The 25,632-nt window shown below is 38.6% G+C and overlaps 1 protein-coding gene across 1 annotated transcript in view; it reads left to right on the top strand.

Moving 5' to 3' along the window:
- Nucleotides 1–2,574: 2,574 nt before the first annotated feature.
- Nucleotides 2,575–25,632, top strand: part of ATP13A4 (ATPase 13A4) — a 143,901-nt gene continuing 120,843 nt past the window's right edge. The window contains exon 1 of the mRNA XM_060149282.1: nucleotides 2,575–2,637. Within this exon, the coding sequence (XP_060005265.1) occupies nucleotides 2,575–2,637 (63 nt within the window). The remainder of the gene's footprint in view (nucleotides 2,638–25,632) is intronic.

The following is a 25,632-nucleotide window of genomic DNA, read 5'->3' as shown; positions in this document are numbered from 1 at the left end:
GGGAGGATAATAATACTACTGACTACAGAAGCCATTGTAAGGATTGTGAATGTGTGTGTAAAATGCTCACAATAGTGCCTGGTATATGGACATGTTCTGTAAATGTTTCCTTTTCCGTGGAATCTAGCTCTGTTTCTGGGTACACTCATGCTTGCGGACTCACAGTGCTGAACGGGGAAGGAGGCTGCCCACAAGCGTGTGGCTATAGAGGCACTTGGACATTTTACCATTAGAACTTTTGGAGAGAGGTGAGGAAACACTGTTCCAAAGTCCTCATTCTCCTGGACCACGCTGTTGAAATGATTTTCTATTGGTTCCTAGTTTTCATAAACATTTTTTACGTTCCTAGGGACTGATTTTGCTATTCAAGTTTGGCTTAAATACTGTTATGGCGTAACCAGATCTGTTTAATGAGGTGAGTTCATGTGCGGTTTTCCCTGAGATTCTTAATAAATTACACACTCATCTTAACCCCACAGTGGTGCAGGAATTGCCAAGTTCATTCAGGAACCCAGCCAGAAGGAAACAATGCGGGAATTACCAGTTATAGACAATAGAATGAAACACTTCTTTCTCACTTGCCGACTAGCACTGGTGTAGTTTTACCACTTCACATACGAACATTCCTCAATCCCCATAAGTTGAGATAAAGTTTAAAATCTTCTTATTTCGCTATTTTCTCTGCTAAATATTTAAATGATTCTTGTTAGAGCTCTAAAATGTGACTTTTTTTGAGACATAATTTTTTATTGAGATATAATTCACATTCATAAAATCTACCCTTTTAAAAAGTATACAATTCAGTGAGTTTTAGTATATTCACAAAGTTTGGCTGCCATAACCACTATCTAATTCCAGAACATTTTCATCCCCCTAAAAAGAGACCTCATACTCCTCGTATTTTGATCTTGTGATAAAATGGTTGTTTACGTGGTTAAGTGTGCTGATAAGTTTTAGAAATTCAGAGAACTGCATGTATGTATAATATAGTAATTAATATTACAATAGGTTACTTTTTAATGTTTATCTTAGTTATACTTTACCATTTGCTCAATGTTTTACACACACACACACACACACACACTTTAGTCTTGGTCTTGTTAGGGTTTTTCATATCAGGTTGGGAATATCAGTGCCAACATTTGTGCATAGCTTGAAGGAGAGGGAGTGGACACAGTGAAGGTATAACTCTCCTTTATTGAATACACGCTGTTTCCCGGGCACTATCCCTCATATAACAGTTTTAGGAGGTAAGTTCTATTATCATCTTTATTTTACATGTGAGCAGATGGAGACTTCTAGAGCTTATGAAACTTGTTATCCCCAGGTGGCATAACTAGGAAAGTCCAAATCTGAACCCAGTCCCTCCAAATTCAGAGCACATGCCCTTAAAAACTGTGCTCTACTGACTGCTGTTAAATTGGATGTTTAGTTTAATTATAACAACAGCCCTTGATCAGAGCTGTACGATACATTTTCCCCAAGCCCTCATTCAATTCCTCCAATTACTGGATGAGAAGAGCCAGTTCTTGCAGGTTAAATGATTACGTGGCGAGGCCAGCGCAGATAAGCAGCTGGATTTTTTTTTTTTTTCCAGAGCGGATATGGATGTGTGTTCCCCTGCACCATTCTGGGACTTCTGACCGTTATCTTAGACTTCTGTTCCAGCTCTCATAATAACTAACCACATTTTATCACACTTGTTTGCATATTTGAATCTCTACATCAGTCTGAGGGTGGCAAATATGACTTGATTTATATATGTAGTCCCTGTGCTCAAATAATGTGACTTGAATGAATGTGTGAAAAAAATTAAAAAATGAGTCTAGACTCCTTAAGAGTTTAACCACCAGTATTTAGTGAGAGGAGACTACACAGAATAGCTTGGTTACACCTTTGTCTTTTTTCTGCAAGTTTCTCAAAAAAGTAAACAATTCCACATACACATTAAGTGGAATGTGTTTTGCACACAGAGGAATGCGATTTCAAATACCTTTTGAAGAGGATTAGTCACAATTTGTACCTTTGGTAAGCAAAATGAATGAGGATCCTATTAAAAGCCGATGGATTAGGGCTTTCATTAATCGAATAAATTCTGCAGCTCTGTTAGCCTCCTTCCCACCCCAGTTCCTTGTGAATAAATCTGGGAGTCCTTGTGCCTGCTCCCCACTCCTCGGAGAGGTCCTGCCAACTCTGCATTGTCCTGCTGGATTTGCAGTCAGATGTCTTCTGCTGGCAGGCACTGTGCAGGCAATGAGTTCTTTCCCTGTATGTTGGGCACAAAAAGATCAGCATGGGAGCAGCAGCCTCCTTTGGGACAGCTGCTCAGAGAGAATGCAGTTAGCCAGGAGCCTGCAGAAATTCCTCCAAGCAGAGGGTGGCTCGTAGGAGGAGTTCAGTTTGCTAAGTAAGTACTGTCATTTGCTGAAAGAAGGTGTGTGCTCCAGAGGGAGTTTTAACCTGGAGGATCATTAAGTCTTTCAGTCAGCTGGTGAGCGGCGGTGGCTGGGCAAGTTCAGTTCGTCCTGGACGCATCTGCTCCAGAAGGTCAGGGAGGAGTGGAATCACTTTTCCATGGGGGACCACTTTGAGAAGGGCCAGCAAGCTTTGCTCAATGAAGGAGAAGAGAATGAGATGGTAAGATTCTAGCTACATTCCCCCTCTTTCCATTCCCACTCCCCAGCCTCCAATACTCACACGCACACACACACACACACTCATACACACGCACACGCGCACACTCATACATACACACACTCATACACACACTTTTCTCTGCGATTTGATTCTGGCATTATGTGAGAAAAGGTAATGTTCAAGAAATCTTTCTTTCTCATAAATGTAACCTCTGACAGCAGAAATTTGCTAGGATGGAAAATATTGTATTCGTTTTATCAAGAATGTTTTGAAGTAAAATTGAAAGGGAGAGAAGTACAATGCCCCTTCATGATATGTTTTTGAGACTTATCAGTATAGCAAGTTCTGTTCAAAACGTCTAATAATTTCAGCAAATCCCTAATGTTGGGAGCAGCGTATTCCCTGATAGGAAGAAGTAGCAAATCTACAGCGAAGTAGGAGGGGAGCTGGGGTTCTGACCTTCTTCTCTGCTCACATATCTGTGTTCACAAAGACTGTTGGACAGGGAAAACATATACAATATTAACAGTTATCAGCCTACATGCATTTCTCTTTACTTCTAGAATTTTACTTGTAGCTCCCTACATACAGATTGGTTTCAGAAAAATTTCTGGAGTTCACTGTCTCTTTTAATTTAGATGTGTTCCCATCTGAGAAACTGTCGGAAAAATCAAAGATGATTCTTATGCTCTTGCTGAAATTAAAGCTGTATTTCTCAATTACAATATAATCAAGAGAGAGTTAGGAATGTGTACTTCTGTTAATAAGGCTGTTCTGCTAATTGTGTAAGCGTAGACTTTTATGCCAGTAACGGTGTAATTAAAATGTTAAAATGTGAAGCTCTCATTCTACAGTAACATTTTTATCTTCCTGGAATTAATATATAAATAACAAACCCAAAAGATATTTACTTAAAATGTTTTCTTGGTTAGTTGCTTTAGCCCTGGCTATTAAATTCTTTGTTTCTGAACTGGTCTTTCAAGTCTAATCTGCTTACCTGTTCCTATAGCAACAACATTTTTTTGGACCTTCAAGAGTAGATGCCTTCTGCTATCAAAGCTGAAAAAATTATAAAGGAATCAAAGTCACCCAAGTTTATATGACTTTCTTAACCATCTCCTTACTTCTTTTGGGTTTGACCACCAAATGACAGTTGCCTTTAGGCCCTACACAGATGTCACCAGAAATGACCTTCTGACCCACGTTGGATATCATCCTTATTTCTCCAGAGTGTTTTCTCTATATGAAGAGAATTAAGAGAATTCTCTATATTAAGTTGAAAATTTGATCCTCATCTTGAATATTCTTCACCAGAAGGCAGAGTCTCCTTCTCTCTACTGGTTTTTTAAATTCTCCCTCAAATCCTCAGATGGAAACACACCTACTCTTTTCCTCCACACTCATTTCTTCTCTTCCACAATTTGTCATTCAAGAGTCATGAAGAATCATCTACTTTCTGTCAAGGCTTTCCTAGTTCAAGGGAAACTACTACCTCTGCTTTAGCCTACGTATCCTAGTGAAGCAGTGGTTAATAATTCATCTTCATAATAGCATCACCCAGTCAATGCATCAGAGTGTCAGCTTAGTATTGCATGCAGCTGAAAGCCCAGTTAGGAGAGGGCCTTTGACAAGGAAAGGACGCTGTGTTTTCTGGAGATGAGTCATCTGGCCGGTAGTCTCGGTTGAGGTGCAGCAATTAGTATGCACTCTTGAGCTCTCCATCCTGCTCTGCCTGGAGAAACCTGGCCACCTGCCTGTTGCTGTGTCTGACACTTTGTCCCTTTTAAACTCGTTACTCCATTCCCTTCTCCCAGAGCAGTAACCTTCAAAAATTAGCAGGATATCTTAAATGTATGCCACGTATATTTAGAAATTTTTAGTTTACCGATAGTTTCTTGCCTACTAGCTAACTTGGTTTTCACTACACCCTGTGAGGCAGGTGCTATGCTTCCCACCTGAAAGAGGAGAAAACTGATACACTGAGAATTTGCTCATCTAAGGTTACATCAACCATGAAGACCAGGAGCCGAGATCCCACATAGGTTAAGTTGGTAGACCTGAACATAGCCTCCTGTTGCCTTCTTCAGCTTTTGCAGAGGATATAGCACTCTTAATAGGAGAACACACTTCCTCCCTGATAAAACAAAGCTTAGATCCATCTCATCCGCTTAGATTTCCCAGGATCTCTTGTTGTACATGATTTGTATTTCCTGAGTCAGTCTATCTTGTTTGGCCTCAACATTAATCCCTTTTAGCAAATCAAGATTGTCTAGAAATGTGTCACACCAAAGTGTTTACAGTTTCTTGCTTTCTAATATACACTCTTTGGACCTTTGCAGAAGTCATTCCTCCGATGATAGAAATGACTGCAAGTTTCAAGAGAAAACAGCATTCTAGGGTTTAGCCCTCATGTCAAATAAAGAACAGAATATTTCCGTGCCTAATGATGCCTGGGACTATCTTCTACTCTAAAACTAATAAAACAGGAACGAAAGAGACACTCTAGGTGATCTGAAAGTAATATCCTTAAGTGCAAAATGAGATAGGAGCCAATGGAAGAAAGAACTTGTTAGGAGGACAAGGCAGGAAAGAGGAGAAAGTGACCGTCTGAGAAGGTTCACCCAGATGACTGCCTCTGAAAGGCCTCAAAGAGGAGACCGTCTCCCAGACAGCACCATAATGGGACCAGAGACCAGGCTCTCACTAGCTTTAGGCTAGCCACTTGCCTGCTATAGCCTCAGTTTTTGTAGCTGTAAAATGGGAGTTGTCCTCCTTACTTTACCTGTCTCACAGGGCTCTTATGAGGATCAACTAAGACAGTCTATGTGGAATTGTCTGAAGAAGTATAAAATTCTGGAGAAGCATAAGCTGAGGTCTATGCAAAGATAGGAGTGAGGGCTTCAGCAATTACAAATGAACGAATACTACCCTGCCCACCCATCCCCCATGAGGTTATCTCTTCTCATTAAATAACGATAAGTGAGGAATATATACTTTTATTCACAAGCTATAGAGACCATTTATAAATGGAGAGGAGCTGAGTTACTTTATAACCTGCTTTGTAGTGCTTACTTTGGAAAACACCTACCAGTCATAGGACTCAGTGTCCTTATTTGTAGAGGGAGAGTGTAAGATGGGCTGGGAGCGCAAATTCCTTTGTATTCAGATGTTGCATATTTATATTTTGAAAGGCCTTAGAAACACTGAGTGCTCATCTCCTTATACCATGACTGAATAAAGGTATGATTTAATTGATTCAAATTTTACTCACCATTATCTTTAGTTATACTCTAATGAAATCAGACTCCTTTTCGGGGAAGTGTTTTGTTACAGCCAGACTTATTTTAAAAGTTGTGTTCTCTGATTTCTTTCTTTCCTAGATTTTAGCAAATAAGAAAGAAAAAAAAAAACCTTGAAAATTTTTTCTGATTATAAAGGTAACATATGTTTACTATAAAAATATTGAAATGACATATAAAGGTCTAAAGAATGAAGTAAATATGATTCATGAACTTTCCACCCAGACATGATCAATATTATTAGATTGGTGACTCTCCTTCCAGACTTATAAAAAATGCATATACAAAACATCACCTTCTAATATTTTACTGCATTTTAATATTATCTATACTCATGATTATTTGTATCTGTTGTATCCATATCATGGAAATACTACATAATGGTATGTTACTGTACATCTCTTCCCAACTCTGCATTCAGTGATGTCACATTAGTAGCTTGAAATGAATAATGTTGGGAGTATTTATGCCACAGAAATCGGTAAGTGCTACAGAGAACTTCTACCTGCCCCACCTGAAGGCTTGCTGTTAAATACCTACCAGCACACCACAGCACATATTATTTCTTCAAGACTTCCCTTTTTACCCCCATACATGTCTGAATAGAATAAGAATATTGTGTTTGGGTATCACCCATTTATTTGCACTATGCACCATGCCAAAACAAAAGACAATCAATCACAATCTATTCTTAAAAGAATGTGCACCACCTATTTACAAATACGTATTTTTTTTTAAACAAAAAATGGAGTCATTCCATTTATACTCTTTTTTAAAGCTGGCTTTTCATTACACTTAAAATATATTAGGGACATATTTTCCTTTTGACATTTACAGCTCCACATAACCATTTTAATATTTAAATTGTGTTTGGATGGACTGTGCTATACTAAGCAAATCTCTCATGTTACTCACTTACGTCATTTCTAAATTTTTTTGGCTGTGATGGACAACTTTGTGCATGTGTTTTAAAATATTTATCAGATCATTTCCTTAGGATAAAGTCCTAGAAAAAGCACTGCTGCAGTAAAGGGGATGTGTGTTTTAAATTTTGATTGATACATTGCCCTACATTGCCCAAATTGCCCTCCCTAAGATTGCGGTTGTACAAAAATATACTCTGACTGGCAGTCCGTTTTTGAGAATACTTGATTTCTCTACCATACTTGCCCATGTTGAGCATTATCAGTATTTTTGACTTTGGCTCATCTGGAATGTGAAAATGATATTTTATGGCGGAATTATTTTTCATTTCCTTAATTTGAAATTGATCACATCGCTATATGTTTCTTAACATTTTTTCTTTACTAGAATATATGAATGCTACCACTGATGTTATATCAACCAGTAGACTGGGTAACTAAAAACTAGTGAATGTGGAAAAGCAAGAGAAACTCTTTTTGAACTTCCAAGTCATTTGTGGGAACAGCAAGAAGTTAGTGCCACGGGCACATAATATAGCAGCAGGGTGGTGTGTGGCCTTTGCCACATGGCAAGTCCTGTTGCGCCTTCAGCGTGAGCTAGGGGCATCTGTCCCCTGAAATTATTTGGCTCACTTTGATAGCTGATGTTGGCCTTTTCTTCCCTAACACCAGGGAGCGAAAGCACCTCCCCCCACCTCAATAGCTACTTATTTATTATGCTCCATGAGCACCTCCGAGTTGGTTGCCAATGTTAACTAGTGAACCCACAGATCTCATAGTGGAGGAATTGTGTTCGGACTGAGACATTTTGTCAGTTGAAATGTTCAGGAAGCTGGGCCACTGGCCAAGTCTAGGGTCTTTATTCTTGATTCATTGCTGCAGAACTCCCATGAAGTCAACTCATCTTTGATTGAAACTCTTGAAAAGTACGATTTAATGGCTTCTTGAGAAGAGGGACCCTGCTTGTTTCACCTTTCTATGGCCTCCTTCTCCCCTTTCCCGCTCCCCCCCAGAATTTAGCACAGTTCTTGGCACAGACACTCAGGGCATATCCGATGGCACAATTGCAAGCCCCATTAACCTGCAATTTTGCATTCTGAGAAGAACAAGGAGGTAGCAAGGCTCAAAGGCTGCAACAGTTTGAGAAATTTAAAGAGAAACCTAGGAAATTTTATGTTATTTATTGGGGATTGTCAGTCATCTTATGAATTTATCAATTGACTGCTCTCTCCCTCAGGCATAAACAAAGCTTATTCTTCAGAGTTAATTAGCCATGCTACACTATTTTTCTGTGAGATACCTTATTCTACCTTTTCATCTGTTCACGTATAAACTCAACAAATATTTACCAAACCCTTACTCTGTGCCAGGAGTCCTCTGTGCTAACCAAAGAGGGTTTCGAGTGAATAGCAAACAGTTTCTGTTTTCAAGGATTTCACAGTAGAGTCGGCAGGACCGAGTATGTAATTTGTGGGGTCCAGTGCAAAATGAAACTGAGGTGTCCCTGGTTCAAGAATTATTAAGAACTTCAAGATCACTATAGCAGAGCATCCTTCCAAAAGCAGGGCCTTGTATGACTGCACAAGCCACATGCTCATGAAGCTGTCCTACAATTGGGGGGACCAGGGATGCAAATGTAATGAAAGTGTGCTGAAATAGGTATCATTGTGGGACTTATGCATACAGAGCTGTGGGAGCACAGAAGAAGTAGCAACTCTGTCAAAGAACACTCCAAGGGGGAAGATGACATTTAATTTCCCTGGAGGGGTAGGTGAAGGCCAGCCTTTGAAGGACTGTGTAAGACATCCTAATGAGTACACATTTTACCTTTTCCAATGATTCCCAAGCATTGGTCCATGAAAAAACCGTACCAGAATCAAGTTGGGGAGTACAATAAAATAGATTCCTAGGCCCCCATTCCAGGCCTACTAAATTAGAATCTTTGACTGTTGAGTTGGACTTGGTCAGAAAGATGTAATGCCAACCTGATGGACGCAATGGGGAAGCTACTGAAAAATTTGAAACAGGGAATGATATGGTAGGATTTGCCTTTCCAAAGGATGTTACATCAGGGGATGAGGAAGTTTGGTTGGAGGAGGCAAGACAAGGAAGGAGTGTTTGAAAGAGTCCAGGTGAGAGATTCAGGATGCTGAGTGGAGACTGGATATAAGAGATATTTAAAAATTAGAATTAAAAAGACTTCATGATCCATAGACTGTGGTATAAGAGAGAAGGGGTGAGCAGGATGAGTAATTATTAAGGAAGTCTTTAAGGTTCCTACTTTGTCCGATGGGAGAGGATGATGCTACCACTTAATCCCATAGGGAAAAGTAGGAACAGGTTGGGAGCGGGGATGGCAATAGTCACAGCAAATACTCATATGGCGGTTGATCTGGACTAAGAACTTTACATATAGTAACTTTTTTAACCCTCTCAACAATTCTAGGAGGGATGAGCATCTCTCTTCTACAAATGAGGCAACTGAGGCACAGAGAGATTAAATGACATGCACAGGTTCATCTGGCTAAGTAAATGGAAGGCTATAGCCTAAGTTTGTGCTTTAAACATGATAATTTACTGCCTCTTGGTTTTGCTTAATTTTGGATGCACTACTTTAGTTGTTGATGGTTGCAAAACAGCAGGGCATAATCGAAAAAAACACAACATTAAGAGTCTGGAGACCAGCACTGTGGTGTAGACTCTGCCATTATTAAAGTAGATCATGGTCACCTCTCTTTGATTTCACCTCATTTACAAGATGGAGATAATAATACCTTACTGGTTTGAGCCAGAGACCAATGCAGATGGTTTCTTGGTGTACTCTCCAGTACATATACAAAATATGGTTTAAAAAGTTTTAAAACAGGTGGATAAAATCTCTGTGAAACATCTTAAGAAATTTAAGTGATACTCTTGATTTTTTCAAAGTGCTGTGAGATTTTTTTAGTCATGGAAAGGCGAACATATCTGGAGACATTACATTAAGTGGGAGATGGAAATTGATGGCAGTTGCTGTATGAATTACTCAATGAATAAAGGAATAAGGAGTAAATCTATTCATAAATAATTAACCAGTGCTAAACCCTACAGCTCCCTCAGGCCCACAGAAGACACAGAGCACAGGAACTTAGCCTTCAAAAGAATTGGTGATTTGGTGATATGTCCAGAGGAAATTCATTCCTGGGCACCAGTTTCAAGACTTTGTGACTATGTCAAAGCCTCTTGAAGACTAGCCAGAGTGAGACCATCTATCTAAATGGGCTACAGCTATTTCTAGATGCCCATCATGTAAACCTTGGTGAGTTGCCTGAAACCACAGCTGGGTAGAGTTGGAAGGCAGCTCAGAACATCGCCTCCTCAAATCTGTCCTCATCCTGAGGCTACTTTTATGTACAATGAGCACAGTTATGCCCTAGATGCCCCCTCAGAAAAAGAACAGAAGGAGGCCCAAATGTATTGGGTGATTTCCAGAGAAATATTATGTCCCTCAGGCCAGAACACTTTCTGATTTTAGTGGTTGCACACACAGGGCTCTGGCTGAGACTATAATCACCTTAGCATTTCCAGAATCTTCTTGGGGGAACCATGGCTGCAGGATTTTGAATCTCTGGTACTCCAGTCTCAGGATCAGTACAAAGAAAGGTGAGGAAAGGTCAATTTTTGAGGCCAGGTCAAAAACAAAAGCATCCAAGAATGCAGTTTGGGTAGATAAGTGGTTCCTTCTACTTGCTTTTAATGAAAGAATAAGGTTGAATTTTATGGCATACATTTACCTTCAAGTTTTCTCTCCTTCAGCTTGGAATCACCAAGCATGATAAGGATCTTTCAGCTTGGAGGCCACGTCACCCTGTGCAGGTCGTTCCTTTAGTCAATTCCAAGAGACAATTTTTTACTTTCCATTTTCTTTTATCACCAAAATGTGGTCTTCTTGCTCTTCCCAGAATATATTATATACTTTCTCTGTCAGGGTGGTATCTTCACCCTAATATCTGGCCATCAGAGCCCTGCCCCTCCATCAGAACTCATCTCAAATCTGACTTCCTTCTTTAAGCCATCTGGGAGCCCCTGGGTCACACTTGGTCCCTTCCTTGTCTAGAGTGGATTTGAATGCCTACTATAGCAATTTTCACTGGGTTCTGTAGTAGAGTCATGTGTTTATCTTTCTCCCCCAACAGATTGCGAGTTGGTAGGGGCGGGTACTGCATCTTATTTCATGTCTATATCTCACACATAACACTGAAGTTACTTAATATATTTCTGATAAGATAGATTGAAGATTTTATGCAAATATTACAAGAGTTTTCCTCTTCTTTCCTGACTCAATTGAGTTGTTAATCTGAATTTTACAAAAACAAGTACTGAGAAATTATATAATCTGTCCAGATCTGAAAGCTAAGAAGCAGCAAAAACAGATCTTGAACCTTGGCAGGTTGATTCCAAATCTCCTGCTCTAACTCCAATAGTTTCCTGGCTACTATTACTGCTACCACCCCTACTAATACCACTATCTCTACTACTACTATCATTACCCACGACTATCACCACTACTACCACCACCACTACTACAGCTACAAAATAAGCCCAACACAGTGTGTATTAGTTTAGCAGCTATGTTATACTTAGGGCTCATTTTGAGTTTGTGAGAAGCAAAACCTCTGGGTCTCTTTTGTAAAAGTCATAGCTTTCTGGTCTTTGGGGCATAAAAGTGAACAAGGGCACAGGTACTGGAATCAGGTCACCCGGATTCCCCTTCAGTTTTCAGCCATCCGTGCCTGCCTGCATTACAGAAGTGGCCTCTCTTCATGTTCTTGTCCCTCCACCAGTGTGTCCTCCTTGGCTTGTTACTCAGTGCTAGGCTTCTAGTAGGGGCAGAGAAGGTAATCCTAGCCAGTCCTTTTGTGTTTGGACTTCAGGGAGTGGTGCCTTGTCAATACTCCTGTTCATCCTCTCCGTGGTAGCCACCTCTGTCTTCTATCGGTCAGTGGTCTGAGATGGGAGTTTCCTGCCCCTCCGATCACAGTTTCTTGAGCATGATTTTGTAGAATCCTGGTTTCAGGATGGTAAGTGGTAGAGGATTTTTGCTTCCGTTCTTCATCCAGCACCAATGGAGTTTTGCTTGCATCAGAGAGGATTTCCTACTTGGAAGTAACTGAGCAGTGTCAAATTGGTCATATGGTACTGGTTTTAGTCCCAAACTTCACATGCAGCCTTCTGATAACTCCAGGATTACATATCCCCAGATACTAAGCCAGTGGAAGAAACAATTTGTCTTTCTTTCAATAGTCTCAGTAAAATAGATGAGCAAAACAGACTCATCTTTTCTCACTGGCTCTGATTGGATCATCTCCCCTTTTCAAATTTATTAGTGTGGACAGGAGAATGCCATGGTCTTAGTCACATGCCCGGTCCTAGAGGTGGGGTCAGAGTCAACTCTGCATAAAGCACATCAGCAGAGGGTGGTGAAGGGAGTGGTTTGACAGAAGAAAATTGGGGTATTGGATGCTATTACCTGGAGTGAAATAAATGGAGATTTGGTGGTCTAGACAAAAAAATACAAACGGACAAACAGAATTTCCAATCTGATAGTCAATAAATAATAGGTTAGCTGAACGGAACAAATAATGTTTAAAGTGGTTGGGTACCCCTGTGATTTTTTTTGCCTCAGAGAATATAAAATATAGAGCTTTGCTGAAGGTATTTTAGATATCTGTGAAGAGGTAGAAAAGAGCTTTTAAAAATACATGTTCATTTTCATTTTTAAAAATTATTTAAATTGAAGTATAGTTGATTTACAATACAGTATTAGTCTCAGGTGTACAGCAAATTAATTCGGTTCTCTCTCTCTCTCTCTCTCTCTCTCTCTCTCTCTGTATATATATCTTTTTTCCCCAATTCTTTCCTTTATAGGTTGTTACAATATATTGAATACAGTTCCCTGTACTATACAGTAAATCCTTGCTGTTTATTTTATATATGGTAGTGTGTATCTGTTAATCCCATACTCCTAATTTATCTCCCTTTCCCCTTTGGTAATTATGTTTGTTTTCTATGTCCGTGATTCTGTTTCTGTTTTGTAAATAAGTTCATTTTTATTATTTTTTAGATTCCACGTATGAGTGATATCATATAATATTTGTCTTTGTTTGACTTACTTCAATTAGTATGATAATCTCTAGGTCCATCCATGTTGCTGTTTTTCTGATTTTAAAAGTTCATTGAATCGTATTTACTTATTACAAAACAGAAACAGACTCACAGACGTAGAGAACGAACTTATGGTTCCCAGGGGGAAGGGTGAGGGGAAAAGAGAGATTGGGAGTTTGGGATTGACATGTACACACTGCTATATTTAAAAGAGGTAACTAGCATGGACCTACTATATAGCGCACGGAACTGTGCTCAATATTTTGTAATAACCTAAATGGGAAAAGAATTTGAAAAAGAATAGGTACATGTATATGTATAACTGAATCACTTTGCTGTACACCTGAAACTAACAACATTGTTAATCAACTATGCCCCAGTGTAAAATAAAAAATAAAATAATTTTGGTTATTAAAAAAGTTCATTTAATCATATTCAATGATTAAAATATGCACAATATAGAAGTAAAAGAAGAATCACAATGATGTCATCACCCAAGGCAAATACCATGAGTATTTTATTTTATACATTTATATTTCAGTCACTTATGGTTTGTGCTTCACCTTTTTTTCAATTAAATTTGAAATCATACTGCATAATTTTATGTTGTTTCCCTTCACTTAATATTAGTACATACACATTTTCCCCATGTTATTAAAAATACTTAAACATTAATTTAATGGCTATATAATATTATATAATGATTACCAGATTCTTATATACATAGGTAGCTTTCTATTACTACTAGTAATATTGTAGTGAATATCTACAATATTAATATAAACCTTGCATATAAATGCATACAAATCTTGTCTGTGTTTTGTATAAGTTAGAGGGATATTTTTAAAGACAGTCTTTCCTAGTTGCTAAAATCATACGCTTCAGGGGGGTCTGTGCATTTGTAAAGCCAGACTGGCTTTCAAAACACCTCTCAGGAGTAGAGATCTAGACTCATGTGGAACTGCAAGAAGGGATATGATTTTGATGCTCAGAAATGCCATGTTTCCCATTCTCCATCCCAGAAAACTATGAAGAGGAAGTGTGTAATAGAAAGTTGTGAAGCTTCTATTTATTTAAAGGCTTTTCAGGCAAAAGGCATCATGTGCATATAAAGGATCAGTTCTGACCACAGCAGTCCCATGTTGCAGAGGTGAATGGGGCTATAGCAATAGACTACGGAGGCTTCATATTTCATTTCAGGAAAGTTTTCTATGTAGCTTCCCCCTGCTGTTTCTACCCTAGGAGTAATAAATAAAAGATAGAATTCCTATTATTTTGGTATCAAATTCTATCCCCTGTGGTCACAGCTATAGTATCCATTCTTTAATAAAGAATATAGTATCCATTCTTTAAATAAAGGCCTGATTATGGGGCTTTCACACTATAGGGAGAAAAGCCCAATCATCTTCTTTCTGAACTTTTACACAAGATCACAGAGCAGGAAAAAAATTATTTTTGAGTTTTACATCAGTGAAATAATTGCCTACAAAGGGTTCCTATATAAATTAATTGACCAATTGAAAATAGTAAAAGATATGCAAATAGAGGTAGAATATTTTATTATCCCAAGGAAGATATACTTTTCTACTTAATATTTCATAGCTTATTGATCAACTATTCACTGCTATATCTCCAATGCTTAGAAAAATGCCTGGCACAAAGTAAGTACACAATATATATTTTTGGAATAAATAAATGAATGAATGATGGATGAATGTAGCTAGTTACAGTTACATTCCAAAATTATATGAAACAGCATACAAATTGAAAGGTAAATAAGGGTTAGAATTGAGAGAAATAGATACCTAGTTTACTATACTTCATTTCACCTCAGATTCATTCCATAGAATCAGAGTCTCAGGCCAAAAGCTTCTTCAAAGTTTATCTGACCTTCTCCTGCCCCTTACCTCACCCATCTAACCTTTCCTTAAATGCCCTCAGAGAAGGAAACTCAGCATAAGATAAATCATTTCCTTGTAAGACAGAGCAGACAATTTAAAAAATTCTACTTTATGTTGAACTGAAATATAGTTCTATTAACCTGAATTCATTAGTCATACTTCTTTTGCCTTTTGGGGCTACCTGTCAAAAATCAGCTTCCAGTTCTACAAGTCAGGCATTTAAAAATTGTTCTTGTATGTCCTTCAGCCCCACCCCTCCAGGTATCTCTTCTCCAATCTAAAGAGTTCCTTCAGTCACTCTTCATGTGTCATAGTTCTTTGAGATTTACTTCAGAAAATCTTGGAATGATAATTTAAAGAAGCTACCTTCTCTTAGTGTAATTCTCTCTTTGAAATCCACAGAGATTCTGGGATAAAGGGAGGAACCTACCAGGAGGAACACAGAAGTGCCACTTACTGTGTCACCAAGGTTGTTGACAATAGGAGCTCAGACCTTTCTGTTCAGAGCCAGAAGGTATTAGATCAGTCTGATTCTGTTACCAAACTCAGGTTTGGCGGCTCGCCGTTTGAAAAATCAACACTCAAGAGACAGTTGTTGGTTGGAAAGGAAAGGTTGCTTTAATCAGGACTGGCAACCAGGGGAGAAGGTGGACTCATGCCCCAAAACCAACTCTGAAGATTCTGCTAGGCCATGAAAAGCGTTAAAGGGAAAAGGGGGAAATAATCTCAGTTAACCATTAATGGAGGGGGTGAGATTCTTTGTCATGTTTCCATTCCATGCAGATTTGCTGACCTCTCCTGATCTTCCTTTGGATGCTATCTTGCCCGCTTAGTCCACCTGCAAATTTGCTAAGGGGTATGCTGGGGGTAAAGAGTCAGTCATTCTTTAACTACTTAATTCTTCATTCTTCTTCCTTTTAATCCGGGAAAGAAATCAACAAGTTAGACAAGACATTGTGTACATTCAGTAGAGCATAAGCCAGGAGTTAGGTTAAATGTTACCTAGTGATCTCATAATAAGGTCTGAGGGAAACAGAGATGGACAAACAGAAAAGGGGGAAAAGAGCTGCTTACAATTCTTGCCTAATAATTGTAATAGTCGTAGTTATTGACTACTTACTAGGACCTATGTCCTTTGATAAGCACTTTTCATGTGATGCTCCATTTTAAATTTATAATAACCCCATTAGGTAGGTACTATCACTACAGGTGCAAACATTAAATGCTTCTGTTGTTCTTCTGTGGCAGATGTCTTGCATACTACAGATTGTGGGTGAAATCTGGCCCACTGATTGCTTTGTAAATAAAGTTTTGTTGGAAAACGCATCCTTCATTTGTTTACAGATTGTCTCTGGTTGCTTCTGCACTACAACAGCAGAACTGAATAGCTGTGAGAGAGACTGTATAGCCTACAAAGCTGAAAATGTTTTCTATCTGGTACTTTACAGAAAACATCGACTTGTTCTTTTCTTTTCCTTCCTGGCCTCATTCTTTTTTAAAAAAAACTTTTGCTTTATTGCCATAGTAAAATGTTACTTGTTAAGATTGTCCACATTTTCTTTATCCACCAGTGCTCATTTAGTAGAGCTCTGAAAGGACTGGGGCTGGGTGGTGTTTAACAGTTTGGACAGGCTGTCAGTGAGGACAGTAGATATTTACAAACTGCCGTGGTGGAAAGGGCCTGTTTAGAAGCCTGGGCTCTTTCGAGCATGAATTATTCCATTAACCATTCATTTTGTGTGAGGAATTTCCTTTGTCAGGCCTCTGTTTCTTCCATCTCTAAATAGATATAGATCTGTAGGATCTGTCCGATTTAGTTTCATCCCTGTCCTCATTTTGAGGTTGCCCAGATCTGTAAGAAGCTTTGCCTGCTAGACGTAGTACAGCCATTTATCACCAAGAGCCAGATCGATCCTTAGACCCCTCAAATCATGGAATTTCAGGTATAGAAAGTCCAAGTCTAAGAACTCTTTGTGCAGCCATAGGCCCCAATATTTTTCCCTGCTTTTGGTCTTAAAGTTTTATGTTTTATATTTAAGTGTGCAATCCATTGAGAGTTAATTTTTGTATAAGGTATGAGACTTAGATTGAGGGTCATGTTTTGCCTATGGATGTGCAATTGCTCCTGTACCATTTGTTAAAAAGGTTATTTTTTTCTTCATTAAATCACTTGTGCACATTTGTCAGAAATCAGCTGGGCCTATTTTTATAGGTCTATTTCTTGGTTTCTATTCTGTTCTGCTGAGCTATGTGTCAACGCTACACAGTCTTGATTAAGGCAGCTATATAATAAGTCTTGAAATCAGGTAGACTTGTTGCCTCCTTCATTTGTATTTTTCAAAATTGTTTTAGCTATTATAGTTCATTTGCTTTTCCATATTCCAAATTTTATAATAATCTTGTTTATATCTACAAAAAAATCTTACTGAGATTTTCGTAGGAATTATATTAAACCCATATATTAATTTGTAGAGAATTAAAATTTTCACTCTGTTGAGTTTTCCAAACCATCAACATGGTGTGTCTCTCCATTTATTTAGATCTTCTTTAGTTTATTTCATTAGCATTTTGTAGCTTTCAATATATGAGTCCTGTACATATTTTGTTATATTTACATCTAAGTATTTCATTTTTTGAGTGACGGTAAATCATCTTATATTATTAGTTTTGGTATTCACATGTTTATTATTGGGATACAGAAATACAATTGATTTCTGTATGTTTATCTTGTACATTGTGACTGCAGTGAACTCAGTTATTAGTTCCAAGAGTCTAAGAGGTTTTCTGTTTGTAGATTTCTTGGCATTTTCTGTAATAGAAATCATGCCATATGCAAGTAGAAACAATTTTATTTCTGTATGCTGTTTATTTATTTTTTCTTGTCTAGCTACAACTCCAGTAATGTGTTTGAATAAGAGTGGTGAGAATAGACACCTTGTCTTGCTCCTGATCTTATGGGGAAAACATTCAGTCTGTCATCATTAAATATAATGTTAACTGTATGTTTTTAAAGATGTTCTTTGTCAAGTTGAGGAAGTTCCCTTTTATTCCTATTTCTCTAAGAATTTTCAACATGAATAGCTGTGAAATTTTGTCAGATGTATTTTCTGTATTGATTGATATGATTGTGTTTTTGTTTTGTTTTGTTTTTTTGGTTTTTTTACTCTGCTAACATGATGGATTACACTGATCAATTTATGAACGTTGAAGTAGTCTTGTATCCCTTGAATACACCACTTGGTAATGGTGCATAATTCTTTTAGCATATTGCAGAATTCTCTTTGTTAGTATTTCATTTAGGACTTCTGCTTCTGTACTGTTAAGGGATATTGGTCTACAGTTTGATTGCTTTCTTTTTCCTTTCTTCCTTTCTTTTTTTAATACTGTCTAGTTTTGTGTCAGGGTAAAATTAACTTCATAAAATGAATTAGGGAATGTTTCATCCTTTTTTATTTTCTGGAAGCAATTGTGAAGAATTGATATTAATTCTTCTTTAAATGTTTAGTGATTTTTTCAGTGAAACCACCTGGACTTAAGGATTTCTTTCTTTGGCTGCACCATGAGGCTTGCTGGATCTTCCCCAACCAGGGACTGAACCCAGGCCAGGTCAGTGAAAGCCCAGAATCCTAATGATTAGGCAACCAGGGAACTCCCAGGGATTTCTTTTTAGAAATTTCAACAGTATAGGTTCAATTTTCTTGATAGTTCCAGGGTTATTCAAGTTATCTATTATCCTTCTAATGAAATGAATAATAAGATCTTTTTTAATAGTTTCACTGGTTTTATTTTTTAAAGACTATTTTCTCTTTGTAGTTCAGTTTGGGCAATTTTTATTATTCTATCTTTCATTCCACTGATTATTTCTTTTCCCTTCATTCTACCGTTGAGTCCATTGATTGAAGGTTTTTTTTTTTTTTTTAATTTCAGGCACTGTATTATTCAGTTCTAAAGTTTCCACTTGGTTCTACTTTGATCTTCTATTTCTTGTTGAGATATTCTCTTTTTTTCATTTTTTTGGTGTGACTGTAGTTGCTCCTCCAAGTATTTTTACAATGGCTGATTTAAAATCTTTATGAGATCATTCTAACATGTCTGTTATCTTGGCATTGTCATCTGTTGATTCTGTTTCTTCATTCAGTTTGAGATCTTCTTTTTGGTATGACTTTAAAAAAATTAAAAACTGGACATTTCAGGTATTATGCTACGAGACTCTGGATCTTATTTAAAACTTATATCTTAGTCGGCTTCTGTTGCCACTGCTCCAGCAGAGGAAGAGTAGGGCACCACCTCATTACTGCCAGTTGGTGGGGAAAGACCGGGTAACCTACTCAATCGACATTGACACTTGAGGAGGGGGAAGCTCCTCATTATTGTTGGTTGAGGGTGGAAGTTTCAGCACCACTAGGCTTCCAGTGATAACTCTCTGGCTTGGAGAATTAGAAGTGCCTCACTGCTCCTCCTCACATGACCTCCACTGATGCCGCGGGAGGGGGTTTACTACTGCTAGGTGGTAGTAAAAAATCTTGCTCTCCTTGGGCTTCCTCTGACAACACCCTAGCATGGAGGAGGAGGAGGAGGAGAGGAGCTTTGTTACTGCTGGTTGGGAGTGGTGGTCTAGGCTCCACATAGTTTCCACTGATACCACAGGGAAAAGGGTGCTTGCTATTACTTGGTGGAAATGAAAGTCTTGGCTCCTTATGCAGCCTTATCTAACATCATTCCCTCCGGGGTTGAGGTTCCTCTTTACAGTATGTGGAGAAAAGCAGTCTAGACTCCCCACTTGGCCTTTGCTGGTGTAGGTGGGGTGGGGCCACAGTTTTTTTGTGTGTGAACTTTGGATCCTTTCCTGGTCATTTGGCTAGAGAGATCAGGCTTTTGGTGTGTGCATGTGTGTGCATGTGTGTGTATGTGTGTGTGTGTGTGTCTTCTCCCATTGCCAGCTTCTTTTGCTCCAAGTCATAGATGAGGCAAAGAGAAAACCCAGGGAACTCACTACTGTCTCATTGGTTCCTTGGTTCCCAAGTTCTGTAGTCAATCTGCCTTCTCTCCACCATTCAACCTTCTTATGTTTGTTTTCTATATAACGTTCATGGATTTTAGTTGAACTTATTGGGAGGAATAGGAAAAAGTAAGTCTACTCCATGTTTCCAGAAGTAAAAGTCTCAGTTACTTTTCAAGATAATATTACTTTCTGACTTTACTTTAAAATATATTTTATTCTACTTTATAAAATTTTGAAAGCACAGAAAAATATAAGGAAATACGACAAACATCACCATGGTTCTATCATTGTTAATATTTGATATATTTTCGGCTAGCTTTTTTTTTCTATAAATTTTCTTCAACATTATTGGACTCAACCCATAAATGCTTTTGTTCAGTTAACACATGATAGATTTTCCCTATGTCATGAAAAATTTATTGTAAATTTCAATTTGATGACTGAATAACATTCTATTTTGTGGAGGTGTCATACTTATGTAACTGTTCTCCAAATGTCAGACAGTTAAGTTCTTTCTACTGCATGTGCATGTTTTACTCTTGTGTATAAAAATGTAGAATTTTACCTTTTCATTTCAGATTATTTCCTTATGATGAATTCCTAGAAATAATAATTATATTATTGCAACAAAAATTAGGAACACTTTTAAGACTCGATAAATTTGCTGAATCGCTTTTTAGAAAGGTTGTGCCACTTTATGAAGGATCCTACCAACTTTATAAAAAAATGCCCTTGTAACTCTCTTGGGTCAGTTTTCAGCACTTGCCAAAGATCTTGGCCAATTATAGTAAAAATGGCATTTTGTTTTAAATTTTCCCTCCAACCTTATTCAAGACCAAAGTTCAATGTAACTCAGTTTGTTGGGGGCCGATTATCTGTAGGTTCATATGTTGGATGCCAAAATGTCAAGGTCAGTACAAGGATGAAAAAGGCATGTTCTTTCACCAAGGAACTCAAAGTCTAGGAGCAGTACTGGCTAATACATACTGAGCACTTGCCTTGTGTTAGGCATTGTGTAAATACTTTATAGGCAACATATTTTTTAATTGTCACATCAACCCTATTAGGTAGTTACCATTATAATAGTCATTTGAGAGAAGAAATGTTACTTGGTCTAAATGGCAGAGTCTCCTTCACTGTATCGATCAGCTTTTCCCAGATGCCATGTGCATAAGAATCAGCGGAGATACTGAGCTGGAAATGCCCTGGTCCTCTGGCCCTACCCTACGAAATTTAGGGTGGTGGTCCAGGAATTTGCATTTTTAAAAAACGTCCATGTGATTCTGATGCATATGGTTGGCAGTCCCATATTTAGACACTCTGGTATAAATATTTACTTATGGCTTTGAAATAGGGGCTATATGAAAACTGAGCAAGGAATCATTTTCTCTCAATAGGCAGAGAAGCTAGTTAAGGGTAGAGCTGTTTCAGCTGTTTCCAGTGCCTGGTTTAGTTGGGAGATTCCAATTCTCCACTCTCCTATCTGTTTAGCAATAAAGAGATTTCCCCTTAAGAGAAATGGTTGTTGCAAATGTAAATCCATGGCAGTCACATACAGGGAAGGGATAGCACTCAATTTATACCTTTAGACTACATGTATACATCCCTGCAGTTCCTCTTGACATGTCCCCCAGCAAAGACCTTCATGTCACCATCTTTTCTCAGCCTTAGACTATAGATAAACCATATCAGTTGAACAAATGTAATGAGTCTCTGCAGTGTGGATACTGTGGAGATAGATATAGCCTTCAATGACCTAATGCTTTAATGGAAGAAGCAAACATTTTATTCAACTAACCCAAATATAAGTTCTACACGGAAGGCAAAGTGATCTAAGGACATACCTTTCCTTCTTTCCTTCCTTCCTTCCTTCCTTCCTTCCTTCCTCTCTCCCTCCTTCCCTCCCTCCCTCCCTTCCTTCCTTCCTTCCTTCCTTCCTCTCTCCCTCCTTCCCTCCCTCCCTCCCTCCCTTCCTTCCTTCCTTTCTTCCTTCTTGAGCACTTTCTGTGTATGAGTCCCTGTGCTTGGTATTAGGGATACAAAGAAAAGTCCTAGGGCCAAATATCTGGTAGAGGATAGAGTTCAGTGGGCTAGTGTTATGACAGCAGTATATCCAAGGTGCTGTGGGAACAGAGAGGAAGCTACAGCCAATTCCTGGATGACCTCAGTGAAAAAGTGCCAACTGAAAATAATCTAGATGGACGAATAGGAGTTAACCAGCAAGCCCAGATAAGACAAAGAACATTCTGAATCAAGGAGACACAATGTACAAAGGAACTGAGATGTAAAGAGACAGAGCACATTCCATTCGGAGAACTGAATGTAGCTTGGCAAAGTTGGTATGCAGGGTGTATGTGTGTGTGGTGGAGTGGGACGGGAAGAACAGAGAGAAGAGGCTCAGAAGATAGTGTGGAGAAGGTTAGGAAGAGCTTTGCCTGCCATTGTATAAAGTGATTGAAGGGTGTATCTAAGGAAACCATCCTGGTTTACCTGGACCTTCTGGCCTTTAGCACTGAAAGCCCACATCCCAAAAAATCCCTCAATCCTAGACAAATCGGGTTGGTTGGTTACTCTAGTAAGGAACTGAAAGCAGGTGTTTGGGAAGGTAACTCTGTAGCAGTATGGACAACAGTGCAGGTGCTCGTGGAACTGAAACGGGGGCTCTTGCAGTGATTCTAGTAAGCCTAGAGGTTGAACTAATAGGAGAGAAGTATCAGTGATGAAGCAGAGGAGACCAATTTGAGAAAAATCTAGGAGATACAATCCATAGACCTTGGGCTTCCCTGGTGTTGCAGTGGTTGAGAGTCCGCCTGCCGATGCAGGGGACGCGGGTTCGTGCCCTGGTCTGGGAAGATCCCACATGCCGCAGAGCGGCTGGGCCCGTGAGCCATGGCCGCTGAGCCTGCGCGTTCGGACGCTGTGCTCCGCAATGGGAGAGGCCACAACAGTGAGAGGCCCGCGTACCGCAAAAAACAAAACAATCCATAGACCTTGAGCTAATTAGATGCTGAGGGAGGAGGGGGAGAATATTAAAGGGAATCCCTAGATTTCTGAGTCACGTAACTGGCTGTGTGGTGGTAGTGGTGATTCAGAGAGAGAAGAGGGTGTGGGTAATGAGTTTAGTTTTAAACTTGTGATGAATTCTGACTGAGGAAGATTCATAGAGCAAGTTTAATTTGAATAAAAGTTAAAGATTGCTAGGATTTTTTTTTCCTAGGTGAAGGAACAACAAGGTAGGGACAGACATTTGCAAAATAGAAACAAACAAAAACCTGCTTGAATAAACACATATTGGTAGGTAAGAGGGTATTTCTAAGAATGATGTGTAGTTATAGGACATACTCATTTTAAGTACAACTTTGCCTGTTACGACTCTGATTAGACTGAGGGAAGTAAGAGAAAAGAAGGTGTTCTTTTACTATAAATATAGGGTAAGACAAGGCTACCCAGTTGGTATATCATGGGTGGCGCTGGGGGTGCTACAGATGGATTACAGGGGTTCGTATAGGAATGTTGAGATATTGATCCCCTCCAGCTTCAAGCAGCCTCATCTACTTATCTGATCTGCACTGTGTATAAAAAAGATTTGGAAGCACTGTGCTAAGGAAATCCCTTTTTTTTTTTAAACGTCTTTATTGGAGTATAATTGCTTTACAATGGTGTGTTACTTTCTGCTTTATAACAAAGTGAATCAGTTATACATATACATATGTTCCCATATCTCTTCCCGCTTGCGTCTCGCAAGAGGAAATCCCTTTTTTGGTTTGGTTTATAGTCATACTTAAATTGACATAAAATCACACCTCTATTTTTATTAGAATGCAAAATAACAAAACAAAAATTAAGTTCTTTTTCTTCTTTCTTGCTCATAGACTTTTTATTTTTTCCCCCAGCATTATCGGTACATAATTACATATAATATTGTATAAGTTTAAGGTGTATAATATGATGATTTGGTATACATATATATTTTGAAATGATTAAATTCTTTATAAACAAAAACTTCGGATTTTTTTTAACTATTGCTTTGTGGGATAGATGTTATTATTTCTAAAATAAAACCCATTAAAGTAAAAGCAGCTGAAGATTAGGTCATTTATTTGTTGTCTTTGTGCAAAATCTGAAATCATTGGGAATGTAGCTATTAACATTTGAACTCTTGCAGAAGTACTGGCTGTTCCATAAGTCATTATCATGAAATAGGGAAAGATCTAGATTAAAAGAACCAGGAAAATTACGATGTTAATCACATAGGAGTGTGTGACATTTCCCCTTTTTTTTATTGTGAAATATTATATAATACCTATATTAAAGCACAAGAAACATTTTTGTACAACTTAATAGATAATTATAAGGTGAAAATTTATTAATTATCTTCGAGGTTAAGAAATAGAGTAGTGCCACACCAGTTTGGAAAAACCAGTTGTAGTGGAACTTAGTGTGTCCATTGAAAAATTTGAATATAATTTGGGTTTTAGTTGAGATAAAATCTCACTGACATGGACAAATGGAGGCCAGTGAATGAAAAAGCAGATCAGAAAAGAGCATTTATAGTATGGTTTCATTTTGGTGAAAGAAACAACATATATGCAGCATGTTGTTAACTGCGGGAATCTCTGAGTTGTGGGAATGTAAAGTTTTTTGTTGTATGTTCCTTTTCTAATCTTTAAAATGTGCATGTATTGCTTCTGTAATAATAAAAGCATAAAAGGAATACCTGAGATTATATCATAACTATCTGGCCCAGCACTGTGTCTTGAATTATCCTCTAGTTGGGTGTGACATCCCAGAATATTTTGAAAAGAGAAATTCTGGTCTCCCTTTTGCCCCACTACTCTCCCAAACAATTTTCCATTTTTATTGGGTCTTTCATTTCCTTATCACCTATCCTAACTTCATCATCTACCACTTAGATCCATTTGCTTGAAATTCTCCAGCAGATTCTGAGGCCTCTTTTCTGTCAGTTAGAACCAGAATCAAGCATCATGGCTTGGTGGTGCCGTCTTACAGAATTGCAAGAAACCTTCCCCAAGGCGGTGCTTAGGTCTTAATACCAGTTGTGGAAATGAATCATGTAGTCTTTTCACATTGGGGAATTCCGATGCTCAGTTGATGAATACGGCACAGTGGCCAGGAAGTCACACAATTTCACAATGGGAGTGGCATGCCAGCTCCCATCCTCAGGGCCCGGGAAGGGGCTCCCTGCATGTGGCATGCTCCCTCTTCTGGAGGGCTGTCTGATGGTCTCAAGCAGGTTGTCTGCACAATACGTTGGCAACAATTTGTGCAAATGGTGCAATAGAGACCACCCTCTATTTTTCCTTAAAGGAATGTTAAAGCTTGAGTGAAGGCCACATGGGCAGCTTTGAAGTGGAGGTAGGCATCTCCATGGAAGGGATTTATGACCTTTGATGTGCACCTATGAGGGGACTGCAAGCTGGTCACATAGGTGATATTCGTGAGGTTCCTATTGTTATAAGAACTACAGACATCAAAATTTAGAGGGACTCAAGAGATCATATAATTCCACCCTCTCTGTTACAGAGGGTGAAATTGAGGCCCAGAGAGGGGAAAGGGATTATTTAATAAAACCAAAGTTCAGACTAGAGCCCAGGCTTGCCCATCTCCAACCCAATGCTCTTTCCCCTCTACATCAGTGTTTGCAAACCTGTCTGTCGGCTACGACTCTCAAGAGTTATCGCTACGGGTCCAAGGACTTGTATGCC

This window comes from Lagenorhynchus albirostris, chromosome 5 (assembly GCF_949774975.1).
Source record: "Lagenorhynchus albirostris chromosome 5, mLagAlb1.1, whole genome shotgun sequence".
NCBI lineage: Eukaryota > Metazoa > Chordata > Mammalia > Artiodactyla > Delphinidae > Lagenorhynchus > Lagenorhynchus albirostris.
The sequence above is the reverse complement of the archived record's forward strand: the minus strand, read 5'-3'. Positions and strand labels throughout refer to the sequence as shown.